Genomic DNA, 18,967 nt, shown 5'->3' with positions numbered 1-18,967 from the left:
CATGTCGGTGCTGTGGCTCCGATTGGTTGCTTCTTATCCAGGATTTCATCACCTGAAGACTCCTCTTCCTCTGCTGAGCTGCTGATGTTCAGGGAAACCCAGAAGGCACAGCTTTGATCTCCCGATCAGAGATCAATACTTCTGAAAGCCCTGCTTCCTGACCACATGGTCCCTGATCCTCGGAGCCTCAAACACGGCTGATTTCCTCTGGAACTTTAAACCAATAAGAATTATTCTCACTGATTTAAAGGTTTCAGCGGATTAAACTCCATCAGATGATGCTCACAGTGAAACTCGCTCAGAGGACAACTGAAACCGTTTCTGAGGAACATTCAGAGGCTCCTCCTCCTGTAACCGGGCGCTCATCTCTCCGGGTTCTGATTGGTCAGCTTTACCTCAACAATAGAAACATAACCAGAGTCCCAACACCTGCCTCACATGGTTCACAGCGGGCAGATAAATCAAACCCGAGGAAAAACACGAGTTAATTTTTGTCTCTACAGGAGGACGAAGGTGAGGGAGGATGAGGAGAAGCGGGGAGCAGAGCGAGGACGGCGCTACTCTCATCGCCATGGAAACAAACCTGGAAAACAACTATGGCAGCATCACAGAGGTATCCACTGTGTGTGACCTGTGTCCTGTGGGGGCCGGGGGGCGGGGCCTGTCCCAGCTGTCGTTGGGCGAGAGGCGGGGCCTGTCCGAGCTGTCGTTGAGCGAGAGGCGGGGCCTGTCCGAGCTGTCGTTGGGCGAGAGGCGGGGCCTGTCCCAGCTGTCGTTGGGCGAGAGGCGGGGCCTGTCCCAGCTGTCGTTGGGCGAGAGGCGGGGCCTGTCCGAGCTGTCGTTGGGCGAGGGGCGGGGCCTGTCCGAGCTGTCGTTGGGCGAGGGGCGGGGCCTGTCCGAGCTGTCGTTGGGCGAGGGGCGGGGCCTGTCCGAGCTGTCGTTGGGCGAGGGGCGGGGCCTGTCCCAGCTGTCGTTGGGCGAGGGGCGGGGCCTGTCCCAGCTGTCGTTGGGCGAGGGGCGGGGCCTGTCCCAGCTGTCGTTGGGCGAGGGGCGGGGCCTGTCCCAGCTGTCGTTGGGCGAGGGGCGGGGCATGTCCCAGCTGTCGTTGGGCGGGGGGCGGGGCATGTCCCAGCTGTCGTTGGGCGAGAGGCGGGGCCTGTCCCAGCTGTCGTTGGGCGAGGGGCGGGGCCTGTCCGAGCTGTCGTTGGGCGGGGGGCGGGGCCTGTCCGAGCTGTCGTTGGGCGGGGGGCGGGGCCTGTCCGAGCTGTCGTTGGGCGGGGGGCGGGGCATAGCTGGACAGGTCGTGGTCACAGGGCCACACAGAGACACACGCTCACACTTTAAGGACAGTTTAGAGTCACCATTTAACCCAACAGCATGTTTTTGGAACCCGGAGAACCCAGGCACACAGACAGAACCAGCCGGGATCAGAACCTGGAACCTTCTGCTGTGAGGCGCCGCTGCTGAGCAGCACAGCTCCATATTTAACATTTCATTTACTCCGTTCTTTCAGTGCAGCTTCATGCAAAGTCTGGGAGGCTGAAACCGTTTTTCTTTATGTTGCATCTTAACGAAGACGATTGAGTTTGTTTGGCTGCTGCGGGAAACAGGAAGTGCGACGGCGTGAGACACGGCGGCTCCAGATGTTTGTTCTGGTCTTCATCATCTCCGTCTGTTTGTCATCATTCTCATCAGCAACAATGGAGGCTTGAAATGCCAGGAAGTGTGAAATCTGCCCTCATTAACAACACAAACAGCTGACGCCATCAGCCGTTAAACGGGATGTCTGATTTCAGTCTTAAAACAGACTCAAATCAACAATAATGAGGCTGGAATGCTTTTAAAGTGGCAAAAAGGGTCATTTTCAGCTATTCGTGTGCTAATCTTTACTTTCATGTCATTTTTTGTTGTTTTTTCCCAGAATGCACCAGTCCAGCCTCGGGACAGGAACGTGTTCAGCGACGGAGCGACGAAAGTCGGTGAGACTGTTGGTTCCTCAAGGCTCCGGTTTGGGCCCCGTTCTCATCTCTTTGCTTCCCCCTTCACAGATTTATCTTCAGATTCAGGCTAAACTGTCTTAGAGCTCAAGGATGGAGCTAAACGTGAACAAAAAGGGAATAACTGTGTTTGGGTAAACCTTTCCATGGCTGTAAAGAACCTTTAACTGTGACGAACCAATCAGAACAAGCTTTCCAGGTCCTGCTCCTGCAGGACTTTGAGATGGTTGTTCATGCTTTTATCAGACAAACTGTGTAAAATCTGCTGAATCAGTTAAAACTAGTTGTTTTTGTGAGTTTCTGTTAGTCTAATCTGACAAAAGTGACCCACTTAAACCAAATATTGGTGCTTAATCACTTCATAACACAACTAATGAAATTCAGAAATACGTTCAGCATTTGTTTGACATTTTCTGAAGAATGCTTTCAGTGTTTATAAAATGTAAAATAATCTATTCTGAGTGGATTTGGTGCTATTTGATCAGATTTTGTGTTGGTGTGGGAGGAGCCTCGGAGCTCACAGGAGGACGGCTCTGGCGTTAGCCCCGCCCACAGGAAGTGGAGAGAGGAGTTTCTGACCAGACTGAGACGTGCGGGACTCCTGCAGGAGAAGGTGGGAAAAACAAACGTTCAAGGATCAGCTGTTCTTTCTGTTGTTAAAGCCAGCAGTCCTAAGACAACAGGTGTGTTTACTCAGGTAAAAACACAGAACTCAGAGGTTTAACCTTTCAAAACCAACATGAAGAAGGGCTGAACTGTGGAGGACAAACAGGTGAGCTGGCAGAGAAACTGAAAGTATCCTCAGACAAAGAAGAAAATTCCAATTCCAAGGTTGCTCATATCTAAAACCATCTTCCCTCAGCGTTGAATGAAGTCTAACAATCATCTCAACTAAAGTCATCACCTGCAGCACAGATTTAATGCTTCCTCCTGAATTCAGCTGAGGCCACCAGCAGCAGCAGAACCTGTAATAAAACAGTAAATGTGCTCAGCTGCTGCACTAATAACCTGCTGGGTCAAAAAAACACTCAATCATCCGAGTCCAGACTGCCAGCTACAGAGCAGAGGTTTTTAATAAGACCGCAGGGTCTTCTGTCTTTGGTTCTGACTGACATCGAGCTGCTCAAACACCAGATGTGATCTGGACCCTAAAAACCAACCAAAACCTTAAGAGAGGTTCAAATGTGGGGAGAACTGTCAGTGATGTCCTGCCATAGCAGACGGGAGGAATCTCGGCCCTCTTCTCTCCAGCGCTGCTTCAGCTCATTGAGGTTTGCAGCATTGGTTTCTGCACAGCTCTCTTAAGGTCCCACCACAGCATCTCAGTCAGGCTGAGGTCTGGACTCTGACTGGACCGTTGCAACACCTTGATTCTTTTCTTTTTCCCACATTCTGCTGTAGATCTGCTGCTGTGTTTGGGATCTTTGTCCTGTTGATGAGCCAGTTTCAGCCCAGCTTTAGCTGTGGGACAGATGGCCTCACATCTGACTCTAGAATACTTTGGTATCCAGAGGAGTTCATGGTGGACTCAATGACTGCAAGGTGCCCAGGTCCTGTGGCTGCAGAACCAGCCCAGATCATCAGCCCTCCACCACCGTGCTTGACAGCTGGTATGAGGTGTTTGTGCTGATCTGCTGTGTTTGGTTTCCTCCAAACGTGCTGCTGTGCATTAGGACCAAACATCTCCACTTTGCTCTGGTCTGTCCAAAGGACATTGTTCCAGAAGTCTTGAGCTTTGTTCAGATGCAGCTTTGCAAACCTAAGCTGTGCTGCCATGTTCTTTTTAGAGAGAAGAGGCTTTCTCCTGCAGCCCTTCCAAACAAGCCATCCTTGTTCAGTCTTTTTCTAACTGTGCTGTCATGACCTTTAACCTTTAACATGCTAACTGAGGCCTGTAGAGTCTGAGATGTAGCTCTGGGCTTCTTCACCTTGGGGTGACCTTTAACCTTTAGCATGCTAACTGAGGCCTGTAGAGTCTGAGATGTAGCTCTGGGCTTTTTCACCTTGGGGTGACCTTTAACCTTTAGCATGCTAACTGAGGCCTGTAGAGTCTGAGATGTAGCTCTGGGCTTCTTCACCTTGGGGTGACCTTTAACCTTTAACATGCTAACTGAGCTGTCTCAGCGTCTCAGACCCCCCCCCACTCCTCTTACGTTTGCTGCTTATATCGCAGGACAGCGAGCCAAAGAGCACGTTTTTGCGCCTCCACTTCAGAAAGTAGCACCTCACTTTCTGCTGTTATTCCTTTTCCCATCTTACTCCTTCTTTTTTCTTTATTTTCTGGTCCTCCAGAGACGAACCGCAGGCTCATTTACATATGATTTGCATATTTAAGTAGGGACAGGGAGGAGTCGGGTACCCCGACACGTGCGCTCAGTTCCACGATGATTGGGATGTACAGAGGACATGTGCTTGGGTTCAGATTCATACGTGCAGATAGGGCTTTTGGGCTTTTGGGTTTGAGCGTTCCTGTTTCTGCAGGAAGTCTTTGAACATGGGGCCCCTGGAGCTCTGACCCCTCGCAGTCATGTGGTGATGAGGTGGTGTTACACCTGGTCCTCCTCCTGGATTCTGGGTGAGGAACAGCTCTCTGTCCAGTGGAAACATTAAGGAGCAGCAGCTGGAACCGGTTTCAGGAGTTAACTTGTTGTTGGGGGTCTTTCGGCTCCTTGAAGGCAGGTCTGTGTTTCTGTCCACAGAGGGAGGTCCTTCAGGCGAAGAAGAGGATCTGCTTCGTGCTGCTCAGCGCTCCGTGGAGCCTCCTCTGTTTCTACGCTGAGGAGATCAGCCTCAGGGTCCCTCTGCAGGTAACCTCTGACCCTCTGCTGCTGCCCTGACTCCGCCCCCCTCACAGCACGCCGTCTGTCCTCCTGCAGGTGGTCAACGCCTCCATCGTGAACTGGTCCGCCCACGTTCTGTCCAAGCTGTCCCTCCCCAGCCCGCTGTCCCAGGACGTGCCCAGCCCCCCCCCGGACTACTACACCTGCCAGTTCAGGACCAACAAGCTGCAGAGGTTGGCTCTTCCTGTCCAGGTGTTGCTCTGCGGCGAGTTCTGGCGCCCGGCTGCTTTCACCTGTTTCTGTCTGCAGGTTTCTGGGCAGCGGCGACAGAGAGACGTTCTTCAAGACGACCCAGAGACACCAGGTGGTGAGTTCAAGTGCTGTACGACGTCTCAGTGTTTGACAGCATGTGTGCGTCCTCAGAGAGTCGGACGAGTTCAATGTGAAGGACGGCGGCGTTTGTTCGAGGCCGTGACCTGCCGCTGAATGGATCTCAGCTGAAGGAACCAGAACCAGAACTCTGCAATCAGACTGAAACCAGAACAGACTGAAACCAGAACCAGAACTCTGCAGTCAGACTGAAACCAGAACTCTGCAGTCGGACTGAAACCAGAACAGAACTCTGCAAACAGACTGAAACCAGAACAGTTAAACTCAGTCATACCGGCTGAAGCTCCTTCTGGACCTCTGGTTTCCTCTCAGGAACCTAGTCTGGTTCTGGTTCTGGTTCTGCCAGCCCTACAAACTAGGCTGAGTCCGGCCTGTTCTCACTGGTGTTTCCATGATGGTGGAACCAGCAGGAGGCGTCCCTCTTTGGACTTCTGGACCGGTCCTACTTGGAAAAGGACTTTTTCCCAGAATTATCCGCTGGTTTACGACAGTAAAACTGATTTAGCAAAGAGACGCAGCACTTAACAGCCCCGAGGTCTCAGTGAGGCGGAGAAAACAACTCAGGAAATCTCAGAGAAGCTTAAACTGATTTAAATGAGTTCTGAACAACGTCAGAGCCGAGCTCCAAACTCTGGAACTCGCTTCATCTTCCCAAAACTGATGGTTTTTATGTCCAGAAAATACAGAAAAACATTTATTTTGAACCCAAAAACAGTGAAATCATTTGTCTGCCTGCTGCTGAATTCACAACATCCTGAAACTGACGGATCCTGATCAGATATTAATCTGATTAGATATGAATCCTGATTAGATATTGATCCTGATTAGATATTGATCCTGATTAGATATTGATCCTGATTAGATATGAATCCTGATTAGATATGAATCCTGATTAGATATGAATCCTGATTAGATATGAATCCTGATTAGATATGAATCCTGATTAGATATGAATCCTGATCAGATATGGATCCTGATTAGATATTAATCCTGATTAGATATTAATCCTGTTCTGATCTGAAGACTTGATGTCATGCAAAGTTCCAGCAGAGCTTCAAACATCCAGGATGTCTCAGTCAACAGACGGATGCTGCAGGCGGCAACGCCTCCTCCTCAAATACACTCTGCAAACACACACCGTATAAGCAGGAAAATAAGAACTGAACAAACTCTGCAATCTGTCCAGTTGATTATAGAATATTATACAAAACTGTTCAAACCTCCCGATCAGCTTCATTTCTTTATATTTCTGCATAAAAACAGGAAGCAGCTGCAGAGATTCACTGAAACATGATCAAACCTGAACATAAACCCAGAATCTGAGGCAGAAACAGAGTTTTTTCTCAGTTCTCAGCAGCTTTAAAGTGAATCTCTGGTCTGAGCTCCTTTATTCTCCAACACAGCCTGAACCCTCTGAGACAAGCTTTCTGTCATTTCTTTAAGGAGTCTTCAGGAATAGTTCTCCAGGCTTCTTGAAGGACATCCCAAAGCTCTTCTTTGGATGTGGGCTGCCTTCATATAATTTAACAGTTTTCTTCTTTAATCGGGCTCATTTCAACAAGGATTCAGACAGATTTACCCCAAAATCAACAAACTTTGATACCAAAGTAACTTTTTAACAGCTTGAGTTATTATTAATATTTAACTTTATCATGAGAAAGGCTCATTTCACATTTTTCACATTTATGTCCCTGAAACGTCTCTTTTAAGTTTTCTGATAATTAATCTACTATATGATATATTGTAATGATACGCTGCGGTTTATAAATGTTCTAAATCGCCAACAGAAAGGAGGAAAAGCATCTCTGATAACACAAATGTAGCTGAACCAACAGGCTTTAACGTTTCGTGTCGTTTTAACTGGACTGAAGGTTACAATGTGAAGCGAATAAGATGTGGAGTTCCTCAGGGAAGTTTCCTTAAAGGGACAGTACAAAGCCTTCAGCAGCTGAGCATCTCAAACAGACACATGGAGCTCGTCTTACGTCTTTCCTTTCTGTCCCACCAGCTGTACGAGATCCTGGCCCGGACGCCCTACGGCTCGGTGAAGAAGGGACAGGTGGGAATCGACCGGCTGGTGAATGAACAGGTCTTCAGCGCTGCCTATCCGCTGCATGAGGTGAGATCTCTACCCCGAGCCCTGATCTGGAACCGGATCAGCCCGGCCTGACGTCCTCTCTCTGTTTGCAGGGCGACTTTCTGCTGCCGACACCCCCGGTCCCCCCCCAGGCTTTGGGTCTGAGACAGATCCTGTTTGCATACTGGGCCAAATGGTCCTGCTGGAGACGCTACCAACCTCTGGACCACATCAGGGAGTACTTTGGGGAGAAGATAGCTCTCTACTTTGCCTGGCTCGGTAAGTATATGAGCGTCTCTTTGAGCTGTCGCTCAAACCCTAACCCTAAACCTACCCTAACCCTAAACCTACCCTAACCCTACCCTAAACCTAACCCTACCCTGACCTAAACCTACCCTAACCCTACCCTGACCCTAACCCTACCCTAACTCCTACCCTAACCCTAAACCTACCCTAACCCTACCCTAAACCTAACCCTACCCTGACCTAAACCTACCCTAACCCTAAACCTACCCTAACCCTACCCTGACCCTAACCCTACCCTAACTCCTACCCTGACCCTAAACCTACCCTAACCCCTACCCTGACCCTAAACCTACCCTAACCCTAAACCAACCCCTACCCTGACCCTAACTCTCTGCTAACATGTTGAAGGCGATCCAACTACACTCCAGAGTAGTCTCAGTTCAGATATGGTCTCACACAGCCACGGAGTCTGGTGGCCGTTCATGAGATGGTGTAGCTGTATTATTCTCTATTTGGCATCATTCTCTAATCTTCCCAGACGGAATGAACTTCCACGGTTGTCAGTATTTAAGCAGATTCATTTTGGGCCACTTTGCTAATGCAAAGATTGCTGAACAACCTGATTATCTCAGTGAATCCCTAGAATACACTCCTGGATGTTTTTGGAGTACAGGACTCCTATTTGACACTGAATTAAGCCCAGTTAACCATAAGTCCTTCCCCTGGCCCCACCACGGGAAAATTCATTTTCAACTTTTTTGCCCTAAATTTGACCACCTACTCCTTTCTGTATGCCCTCCCCTTCCATTTACCCTAACCCTAAGGTCACAGGACCATAGCCCTAACACCCAAGTCTCCCAGAACCATTTCTTTTACACTTCCTACCTCATTTCCATCCATCCTCTCTCTCCTTCTCCAACCCCCCCACTTCCTCCACATACACAAACCAAGGGTCTTGAGCCCACTGCATACAGCCCACACTCAAACTCCTGCACCACTCAAAAACATACCCCCCCCCCCCCCCCCCCCCCCACTCCTAGCAGCACATAACACACACCATAAGGACCCTGAGTCTATTGCACCCACATTTCAACACAACTCAAACTGCACGGAGTTTCCCACGGCCTCCTGAGTTACTCCATGCCACAACACGCAGCAGCTCCCAGCCAGATCACGAGTTGAGCGTGCACCCTTTGGTCTCTACACCAAACTCCATGGTAACCAGCTGGTTGCGTAGGAGTAAAAACTCTCAAACCTACCCTGACCCTGCTTCGAGTGTCTCTTCAGTGAAAATGTGTGACTGCAGGTTTCTACACCGGCTGGCTCCTGCCGGCGTCTCTGGTTGGGACTCTGGTCTTCCTGGTGGGCTTTTGGCTCGTGACCACCGACATCCCAGCGTACGTACAAACTCCCCCTTTAAAACCACGTCTGGTTACCGTGACAACAGCCTTCTGCTGGGCAGCTGGTGCTTCTCTGGCCAGCTGATGACACGCCTGCTGAAATACCTGAAAAGCTTTGGGTGGCTCTGTGTTGTAGGAAGGAGGTGTGTGACAGCGGAGGCTCATTCATCATGTGTCCGACCTGCAACATCTGCTCCCACTGGAACTACTCCAGCATCTGTGTCACCTATAAGGTGGGTACCTTAGGCAGGTGCTCTCTGAGAGCTCGCCCACACCTGGTGGATGTTTCTCTCACAGCTCTGAGACTGTTCCTGTTTGCAGCTGAACAATGAGTTTCATTTGGTTCTCATTCCAAACTTTCATGAAGTTACCTCAGAGTGAAACGTCATGTCCAGATCGGTGTATCACTCCCCCTGGTGGCTGGCTTTGGCTCTGCGGCCCTTTTCAGGCTGTGGTTGCGCCTTATTGAGTACGTTCGGGTTAATGTGTGCTTTCAAACCGCAAATCAGCCTCAGGACTCTGCAGCGAGACAGCAGCATGGCCCTAAACGTGCACGTCTTTGTGCTCCTGGCACCACAGCTGGTGCCACAGCTGGCGCCACAGCTGGCTCCACAGCTGGCGCCACAGCTGGCTCCACAGCTGGCGCCACAGCTGGCTCCAGAGCTGGCGCCACAGCTGGCTCCACAGCTGGCGCCACAGCTGGCTCCAGAGCTGGCGCCACAGCTGGCTCCACAGCTGGCTCCAACCCTTTTAAGACCAGCCTGCATGGAAAGGGTTTTAGGGGCATCCGGCCAACACCGGGGTGCACACGGCTCACAGTTTCCACTGAGGAGCTTTTAGCAATCAAACATCTAAATTAGGTTAAAAGTGACAGTTCAGAAGCGTCTATTTGAAGACAATTTATGAAAATGAGTACATTTGGTCCAGATTTCACCAGGATTGTGATGTGAAAAGAGCCTGTTTACCTCCATCAAACAGCTCCAGAAGCTGAGCAGACACCTGATGACCTGCAGCTCCTCCACAGTCGGGACATATAGAGTAAATCCACCTGGAATAAAGGTGCTCTAACATTAGCAAGAGCGGGTAACGAGCTAACGTCTGGCATTATCTGAGGGTGATGTCATCCCTTGCAGTTGCAGGTTTGTTCTCTGGGTTCTGGTGATAGTTGGTGGATGTAACTCTCATGTAAGCAGGACAAACTCCCTTCCTCTGGTAATGGGGATCAGTCTTAACTCGGCTAACAGACGTACTCTGAGGCAGTATCGGCCCTTTCTTTCAGCAGGCAGCGTAAAAAGGGCTCGTAACTCTAAGCAGACGCTGTGGCTCACAGCTCAGGATCTGGCCAGATGTTTGCAGGCCTGAAAGTGGACTGATTCAGCGTGATTCTTCAGGTTTTTCTCAGCTATATTCTCAGTTTGTAGTATTTTCCAATAGAATTGCTTGAATGAAACAGTTATTTCCACATCTTTAGAAACATTTGGATGTTTCTCCATTTCTTTCAGCCGCACTGTTTGATAATGACGTGTTTTCCAGTCTCGTGGTTCTTGTTACTGTGTTGGATACAGAAGAAGAGAGCAGCCAGATCGCATCCTGGTGCCAAATACCACACTTTTAAAGGTCTGGAAGAGTCCAGGCCGGGCGGGTCAGAGTCATTTTAGTTCCACGTGGTAACTCCTGTATGGTAGCTCATATATATGTATATATACCGTATTTTATGTATAAACTGAGCCAGAAATCTATTGCACATGCAGGTTTTATGAGACCGGTGTCCGAAACTGTTCATCCTTTATATAAATGATATTTGTAAGGTATCAAAAGGAGTATTTTTTGCAGATTACACAAATATTTTTTGTTGTTAAAGAAGCTACTGGAGATGGTCACGATAGAAATGTGCAAATTAAACACAAGTTATCAGTAAAGTTAAGTAAAACTAAACTCATGTTATTTAGTCAAGTGCAGCTGGAAGTAGAAGGAGAGGATATTGAAAGAGTTCAAGAAAATAAGTTTCTTGGTGTCATAATAGATGAAAGAAGCATCAATACTGCAAAACAGAAGCATCATCGCACAAATGCACTCTTCTGAAAAAACCTTAAGATTCATTGAGTTCAGTTTCAGCACAAATTATGTGCAAAGCAATAAACAACCTGCTTCCTGGAAATATGCGAAACTTGTTTTTTAACAGATTATAATCTGAGGGGCGAGTACACTTTAAAGCATCTCCGTGTCCGAACAGCATTAAAATAATTGTGTATTTCCATTCGTGGAGTGAAGCTGCGGAGCAGGTCGGTGAGGAGCTGGAGTCCCAGCATGACCCCGTTCTGTGGTTTTCACAGGGAACAGGAGGCTGAAGCAGCACCAGGTGCAGGATTAAATAAGCTTCCTCCTGCTCCCTTTCAGATGCGTTATGTTAACGTTTCTTATTTATTTTTGGGCTGTTTCTCCTGTTCGAAATGAAACCTTCATTAATAAGTTCCGTTCTTTTCTGCAGGCGGGTCTCCTTTTCGATAATGGAGGAACAGTGTTCCTCAGCGTCTTCATGTCTCTGTGGGCCGTCACCTTCCTGGAGTACTGGAAGAGAAGCTGCTCGGCTCTGTCTCACCGCTGGGACTGCTCCGACTTCCAGGACATCGAGGTGCTGTCCACCCGCCACCCGAGGCTAAACGTTCACTGTTCTGTGGGACTTCATGGTTGTTCCTCCATCCTCAACAGGAGCGTCCGCGGCCAGAGTTCACCGCCATGGCGCCGATGACCATGAGGAACCCGGTGACCGGCGCCGAGGAGCCTTACTTCCCTGAGAATAAACGATTCAACAGAACCGTGACTGGCTGCATGGCCATCATCGTCATGGTGAGTCCAACACAGCTGCGTTTTAAGGTGTCGTTTACTTCAATGTCAATAAACTTCCAGCTTTATCCCAGAACTGGTGCCTGACTACCAAAGAGCTGATTTATCTCTCAGTAAACCAATAAACCAACATAACTGTTCATTCCTGAACTGTGGAAAAAACTATCTACTGAGAAGAGAAATCACTGAGGGTAAAGAAAAGGCTGTGTTCATCCATTTATTTTAAGATGACCTGTCTTTGTGCAGCTTGCTGTGGTGCTGATGTTCCTCATCGCCATCATTTTATATCGCACAATCCTCAGCATCATCATCTATAAGTCTGACTTCAGCTTCTTCGGCTTCTCTGTGAGTAACTCGACACTGAAGTGCTTCTTCAGCGGCTCCAGCACGCTTCCCTGAGGGACGCCACGTGCTTTTTCTTGTTTGCGTTTGGCTTTTTGACTGATTTTGCTGTGTTTTTTCTGTGTGTTTCAGGCTGGGAGGATAGCCAGTATTTCAGGATCAGTGTTGAACCTGTTGGTCATCCTCATGTTGTCCAGAGTTTACATCACGCTGGCCCACATCCTCACCCGCTGGGGTAGTTCACCCTCAGATTTCCTAAATTAAGTTAATAGATATATTATCCGGCGTCAGACCGATGCCAAATTCAGTTCCAGTTCGGTCAGCTTGGGATTTCGTCTTTGCTTTTTGTAGACGATGTGGTCCAATCGGTCTTGTGAATGGAAATCTCCAGCAGCTACTCTGATAGTGTGAAGCATGAGGGATGAAAATGATCTGAGGCCTTGGTCCTCAGCTGGAATAAGGCGGATTGCTAAATCTAGGTTGGGTTGTTTCCCTAAGTGGAGGATAAGTATCTCTGGGCTTGTTCAAAGGGAGAACTGACGGGTGGGTTAGGCAGCCTCTCCACGTGGAGAGGTTTCTGGTACCTTTTCCTCAGGGATGGGGTGAGGAGGTTGGTCTTCCAGGGATAACTTGGTGGATAGTCGCTGCTCCTCCACAGCAAAAGTCACCAGTTGAGGTGGTTCAGGCATCTGGTCATTAGCCTTCCAGGCGCCTCTCAGGGAGATGTTTAGGACTCGTCACGCCTGGAGGGGGGGAGGAATCAGGACTGGGAGGAGGGGGCTGGAGAGAGGGAGGGAGGTCTGGGATATCTGCTCAGACTGTTGCCCCCCCGACACAGACCGAAATAAGCAGCAGAAAATGGATGGATGGATGGATTAACTCAGTTCTGCATGGCGTTAGTTTAGATAAAACATGTGGCTAAGCTTGGCTAAGAGTTCTGCACATCAGCTGTTTCTCCACCTTGTGTTGAGCTGTCAGAAAGAGTGATTTTCCAGGTGGGAATGTTACATTGATCCAGGTAGAAGTACAGAGTCGATGACCTGCAGCCTAACGCTGCAGCACTGTTATCAGAATTTAAATGGGTGTTTGAACTATTTAACACAAAGGTCTTATTGAGATGTTTGAGACAGGCTTTGGTTAAAATACCTGTTGGTTTCTGCTCAGCGGCTCTCTCTCAGCCCTGTTTTAACATTAGCCGCAGATATAGTTTATCCACTGGGCTCTTATATCCTCTGAGGCTGCTGCTGGATGGAAGATGCATGCTCCTCAGTGCAGCTGACAGCAGAACATTTCCACCAGGAGCTGGCTTCATCCGTCCAGCAGGGTGGAGGTGAGGGGGCGGGGCTTAGCAGAGGAGGCGGAGCCAACTTAAGGAGTGACTTTAGAAATGAAAATGGCTCGTTAAATGAGGAACTTTCAAAGAAACTTTCAAAGAAAGGGAACTAAATAAATCCCAGAGTTGTGTTTTACACCTGGTGGTGACTTCATCCTGATACACTGTTGCCCACAAAGTTGGAAATATATATATATATATATATATATATATAGTTAAGTACGTCTGTTCTCCTGTTTCCTGTCAGAAATGCATCGCACTCAGACCAAATATGAAGACATGTTCATCCTCAAAGTGTTCATCTTCCAGTTTGTGAACTTCTACTCGTCTCCAGTTTACATCGCCTTCTTCAAAGGCAGGTGAGAGCCGCTCCGGCCAATCAGAACAGTCCTCACAGTGTGGGGTCAGAGCTACTTTTTCATTCTTCTCTGCACACTGATATTTCCTCCAAATGAAACGTGTTGCATTTGTTCTTTATGAAGATTTATCTCATGTCTTAACCGGCTGTTTTTGTTTGTGTCTGACCAGGTTTGTTGGTTACCCTGGCAACTACAACACTCTGTTTGGCGTTCGCAATGAAGACGTGAGTGTGTCACTGATGAGAATAAAGTCTTTTTAATTTGAAGAAGAACAAAGCAGATCTTTTTCAGGTCATAACTTGGTGATTAAAGGAAGAAAGTTTTTATTCATTAAAATAATATTGTTTGGTCGTTATTCTCATTGTGGCTTTTAAAACAGTTTATATTCTTTGTTTGATTGTTTTTTTAAAGCTGCTCCAGATAAACCAGTGAATTCTGATAAGATGAAATTCTGTTAATTAATTATTCTCATTCCACCTGATTGTGAGTTCAGTGTGGAGCAGGCGGATGTCTCATCGAACTGGCTCAGGAGCTGCTCGTCATCATGGTGGGAAAACAGCTGATCAACAACATCCAGGAGTTCATCTCCCCGTAAACAACACACACACAACATCTAAGTAGAATTGGTTCAGAAGTCCAAAGTCGGTGTTAGTTAGGTGTGTCCTCAGAGGGACACCTCTGCTCTGATAGCGTCTGGCAGCTGGTTCTGAAAAGGAGGAAGTTTAAAGCATTTCTTCCCCTGATCATCAGGGGAAATGTGAGATCTCTGGTGGATAAAATGAACGAGCTCGGAGCAGGAATATATGGCAGAGACCTGGCTGCAGGAACAACTGTAACAGCTCTCTGCTCAGCTTTAAGACTATCCGGGCAGACAGAGACTGCAGACAGAGCGCTAACAGTAAAGGAGGAGGATCACAGAGCTGGTTAACAACAGATGGTGGAATCCTGGACCTGGCTGCAGGAACAACTCTAACAGCTCTCTGCTCAGCTTTAAGACTATCCGGGCAGACAGAGACTGCAGACAGAGCGCTAACAGTAAAGGAGGAGGATTACAGCTGAGTTGTTGCTAAGCAACAGAAACAGCAGCCCAACCCACTGATGGAGACCTCTGAAGGTTTCTACCTTCCTCTCCGCTGCACTTCAGCTGATTTATATTTTATTATCTATCCATAACAGCGTTGTATAATTCTATAAACTATACTATGGAAATATAATTTCTGTTTTAGGATTAAGTGTTATTGATTATTGACGCTATTGGTTTAGTTGAAAGTGATGTTCCTTCATCCAAGTGGAAATCTCTGAGAGCTGAGCTGAGATTCCTTACAGATCCAGGAGGTATTTTCCGTGGTGGAGTTATTGTAGACAGAAAGGGCCCCAGCACTGAGCCTTGGGGAACTCCTGCAAAGACTAAATTGGATGTTTGTCCTCCATTACACAGTTGGAAAAATCACCCAGTTAGGTAGGATTCAGAATAAGAGTGTCTCACCTGAGATGCTCATCTCAGCGTGCAGATTGTATAATGTGGTGGTTTGTGTCAGAAGCTGGAGAGAAGTCAAGCAAGGTACAGATTAAGGGATGGACTGCACCTCTGGCTTTAAGGCTTAAATTCAGACTGGTTTAATCTGAGAAATCTGTCATCAGTTCTCAGTTGAACCAGGAGTGAACAGAAGTGTTTAACTTACCTGCCCCACAATCTGCTGTAATCGGGATCATTATTTGGCAGGAAAGTCAGGTCGTGGTGGCAGAAGCGGAAGATGAGTCCTCAGCTAAAAGAAAAGAAAGAGGAGGCAGGAGAGGACTCACAGAAGGAGGAGGGGGTTTCTCCCTGGGAGGCGGACTACCAGCTGCTGGTCTGTGAGGGACTTTTCAGTGAATATCTGGAGATGGGTGAGTCCTTTCCCTCTGGTTATATCCAACTCTGAGACTCATTATTCACATCTGATGGAAGAACTTTTTGGGGCAACTTTGTGAAAATGATCCTCGGTTTTCAGCTCATAGTTTTCAGTGTTTATGATAATAATTTCAAAGCTTCAGGGAATGATAGAAATGGGCAAAAACAGACACAAGTGACATGTTTCATGTTAAAACACCACAGGGACATGTGACTTGATTTTCTCCAGAAAGGATTTAAACTCCTGAAGCGAGTCTTTACAGCAGAGATGTCAAACTCCGGTCCTGGAGGGCCGCTGTCCTGCAGGTTTTAGATGTTTCCTGCTTCAACGCACCTGATTCAGATCAATGCTTCATTGGCAGAATTTAACAATCTTTCCAAGAGATCCATTTAATCTGAATCAGGTGAAGCAGGGAAACATCTCGAGGCCCTCCAGGACCGGAGTTTGACATCCCTGCTTTAGCCTTCCCTGGGGCTGCTGGGTACTGAGCTGAGGCATGCTGGGAAATTAAGTGTTTTATCTCCAAACTGCCTCCGTCTCTCTCAGTAATTCAGTTTGGTTTCATCACCATCTTCGTGGCGGCTTGTCCTCTCGCTCCTCTCTTTGCTCTCATCAATAACTGGGTGGAGATCCGTTTGGACGCCCAGAAGTTTGTGACTGAATATCGCCGCCCGGTGGTGGAGCGGGTGCAGGACATCGGCATCTGGTTTTCCATCCTGCAGTTCATCACGCACGTGGCTGTCCTCAGCAACGTAACCGTCTCCAGCCTAATGACAGCTTTACAGTCCCAGAGCTTTCCAAAGAGCAGGAAATGGAGATTTTAACTTGTGTTTTCAGGCTTTCCTCATAGCGTTCACCTCTTCCTTCGTGCCTCGCCTGTACTACCGTTACACCAGAGACGACACTCTGAGCGGATTCATCAACTTCACTCTGGCGACGTCGCCTCAGAGCTACAGCCAACAGCACCATAACACCTCCTGCAGGTGACTTCACCTCAGATACTGACAGCATGAGAAGTCCAGTGAGCTGCTCACTGGATCCATGACCTTAATTTGTTGTTTGGCCTCTGAAGGTATCGGGGCTTCAGAGATGAGAAAGGGGAATTCTTGCCAGAGTACTTTCACCTCCTCGCTATACGGCTCAGTTTTGTTATCATCTTTGAGGTCAGTGTCGAACTTGAGAAAACTTCCAGAGTGTGAAAGGTTTGCAGGCGTGTGAATGAATGTGTTGGACTGAGTTAGAACCACCTTTATCCGGGTTTGGGTCCTGTGAAGAAGGCTTTTACTGTCTTTGTTCTTCAGCATGTGGTCTTCTTCATTGGACGCCTGATTGACATGATGGTTCCAGACATCCCTGAAGAGGTGGAGATGAAGATAAAAAGGGAACACTACATGGCGAAAGAGGCACTGGCTGAGAACCAGGTTTGAGAAAACAGTCAAATGCTGACGTCATATTGTTGTGTGGTGGTACCCTGCCGGGTATTATGTCTCTTTTAGCAGTTCCAGGTTGGTTTGTTCCAGTGTTGTGTTCTGTGTTTGTAGTCTTTGGGGAAAACCATGATTCCAGGTGATAAGGACGCCGTGTCAGGTGACCTGCGACAGCGTGCACCCAGAGTCTCGCCTCCACCGAGCGACTCTCCTTCACCAAATCTGAAGCAGATCCCAGAGGAAACGGACCCATCGGGCAGCTACTGAGGCACAAGTCCACCTGATTGAGACCTGGTCCTGGTCCACTTACCGACCTCAAATATCTATCAGATACTTTGTTAGACCTCTATAATATCTACAGGATGGTATCCTTAAAGGAATTCCTGTAATGAAGTTTGCCTTAAAGATCCTTTTGTTCTGAACCTCTGGACCAAAAGACCTAGATGTTTACTGTATTTGCTCAGCAACTACACCACCTCTGTAGGACCAGAACTCTATCAGGCATTTATCCAACCGCTAAACACTGCGACACCCTACTGATGCATCCAAGCTCCAAGCCCTCTAAAAGACCTACCACAGCTGTGTCAAAGCTTCCTTTGGTATCTTTAGACTCTACAGCTGCTCTCTACAGTGTTCCCAGGAATCCAGAAGAGCACCCAAACCTCCCCTGAGCCCAACCAGACTGAGGCCTCGGTGCCCTGCATGAACAGAGCACCTTTATAAAAGTGGAATACCCTTCGAAACGTCTGATAAAAGTAGCTCAGGGAGCATAAAGACGTCAAAAACAACTGCACCGAGCATCCGGATGAGACCAAAACTGCATAGAATCCTACATTGAGTTCAAAAGATGTTAATTTAGGGCTTCTGTTAGGCTGCAGCTTAATGGAAGCTCTTTCTAATGTTTTGTTGTAATGTTTTTGAACACTTTAGTTTCTGTTGATGCTGATGTTTTGGTTCTTAATTCCAGCCTCAGTTTGAGGATCTATTGAAACAAAGCCACAGTCCTCCATCACCCAGTTACTGCTCAACAAGACACCGAAACAGACGTGTTTTATCACCTGTACATTTAGAGTTGTACTAAAAAAAGAATTAATGTCAATGTTTTCTGTAAAATGTTGACTATTTGCTGTAAATAAATTTCTTACCGAAGTCAGATGTGTTGGTTCTTTCTTTTTATTCAGATGGTTTCAGCTGGAGAAGCAGAAAACTAAACAAACACAACAGCTGTGGCTCTTTAATCCACACGGGAGGCTCGGTGTGGCATTCAGGCACCCCCTCAAGACAAGTCTGGCATCTGAGCAGCAATCTTCCAGTTGGAAAAGTCATGACTGATCTACAGCTTCCAGTAAAGAGTAGAAAATAATACAAAACACCAGATGTTTCTTTCTTCTGAAACACATTTTTCTGACATTTTAGGGTTTAAATACATGTTGTTGCATATTATATTATTAATAATATTATTATATATCAACAGAACTAGAGGAAAATCATCACCAACCATAAAAGGACAACTGGAAAATGACCTCCTGTGTATGACAGTAACTGTACAAAGTGTGCATGTTATGGTGCAAAGATTTCATTCCATTTCATAAACGAAGATCAGAAGCCGCTTCATGTTTATCCATATTAAAAATGTAGGTGTTATCAGTCAATAATCAAAGATCAATGCATTGATCCATATTAACTGCAAAGAAAATAAATAATAATAAATAAAATTAAAAATAAATGACCAGACAGATATGTGTGGGATAGACCGAACCACCAGCTGAAAAGGAATAAAAAGACAATTCATGATGACAAATAGTGACCAATAACAGCAGTGGTTAGATTATATGATTGTGTAAAAGTCTGATATTGGGAATGAGTGTGTTGGTAAAAAA

The 18,967-nt window shown here is 47.4% G+C and overlaps 1 protein-coding gene across 1 annotated transcript; it reads left to right on the top strand.

Moving 5' to 3' along the window:
* The first annotated feature begins 505 nt into the window (after positions 1-505).
* On the top strand, positions 506-18,199 carry ano7 (anoctamin 7). Its single transcript, XM_072391847.1, has 23 exons — positions 506-613; positions 1,922-1,979; positions 2,483-2,610; positions 4,697-4,804; positions 4,874-5,010; positions 5,087-5,144; positions 7,176-7,286; positions 7,358-7,523; positions 8,797-8,887; positions 9,027-9,123; positions 11,379-11,522; positions 11,600-11,737; positions 11,981-12,079; positions 12,209-12,311; positions 13,657-13,768; positions 13,938-13,992; positions 14,262-14,359; positions 15,492-15,655; positions 16,207-16,412; positions 16,498-16,643; positions 16,733-16,823; positions 16,962-17,081; positions 17,202-18,199. The coding sequence occupies exons 1-23, from the start codon at positions 524-526 to the stop codon at positions 17,352-17,354; spliced, it is 2,673 nt and encodes an 890-aa protein (XP_072247948.1). The 5' UTR covers positions 506-523; the 3' UTR covers positions 17,355-18,199.
* Positions 18,200-18,967: the final 768 nt, after the last annotated feature.

The sequence above is a fragment of the Leuresthes tenuis genome, unplaced genomic scaffold, assembly GCF_036924035.1.
Source record: "Leuresthes tenuis unplaced genomic scaffold, fLeuTen1.0.hap1 SCAF_9, whole genome shotgun sequence".
Lineage (NCBI taxonomy): Eukaryota > Metazoa > Chordata > Actinopteri > Atheriniformes > Atherinopsidae > Leuresthes > Leuresthes tenuis.
Note: the sequence above shows the minus strand (reverse complement) of the source record. Positions and strands in the feature narration are given on the sequence as shown.

What these genes read in the sequence shown, in the direction of transcription:
- ano7 (XM_072391847.1), top strand. Translation starts at nt 524, where the DNA reads ATGAGGAGAAGCGGGGAGCAGAGCGAGGACGGCGCTACTCTCATCGCC. An exon ending in CTGCCTATCCGCTGCATGAG is followed by an intron (nt 7,287 to 7,357) that starts GTGAGATCTCTA and finishes CTCTGTTTGCAG; the next exon opens with GGCGACTTTCTGCTGCCGAC. An exon ending in ATCCAGGAGTTCATCTCCCC is followed by an intron (nt 14,360 to 15,491) that starts GTAAACAACACA and finishes ATTATTTGGCAG; the next exon opens with GAAAGTCAGGTCGTGGTGGC.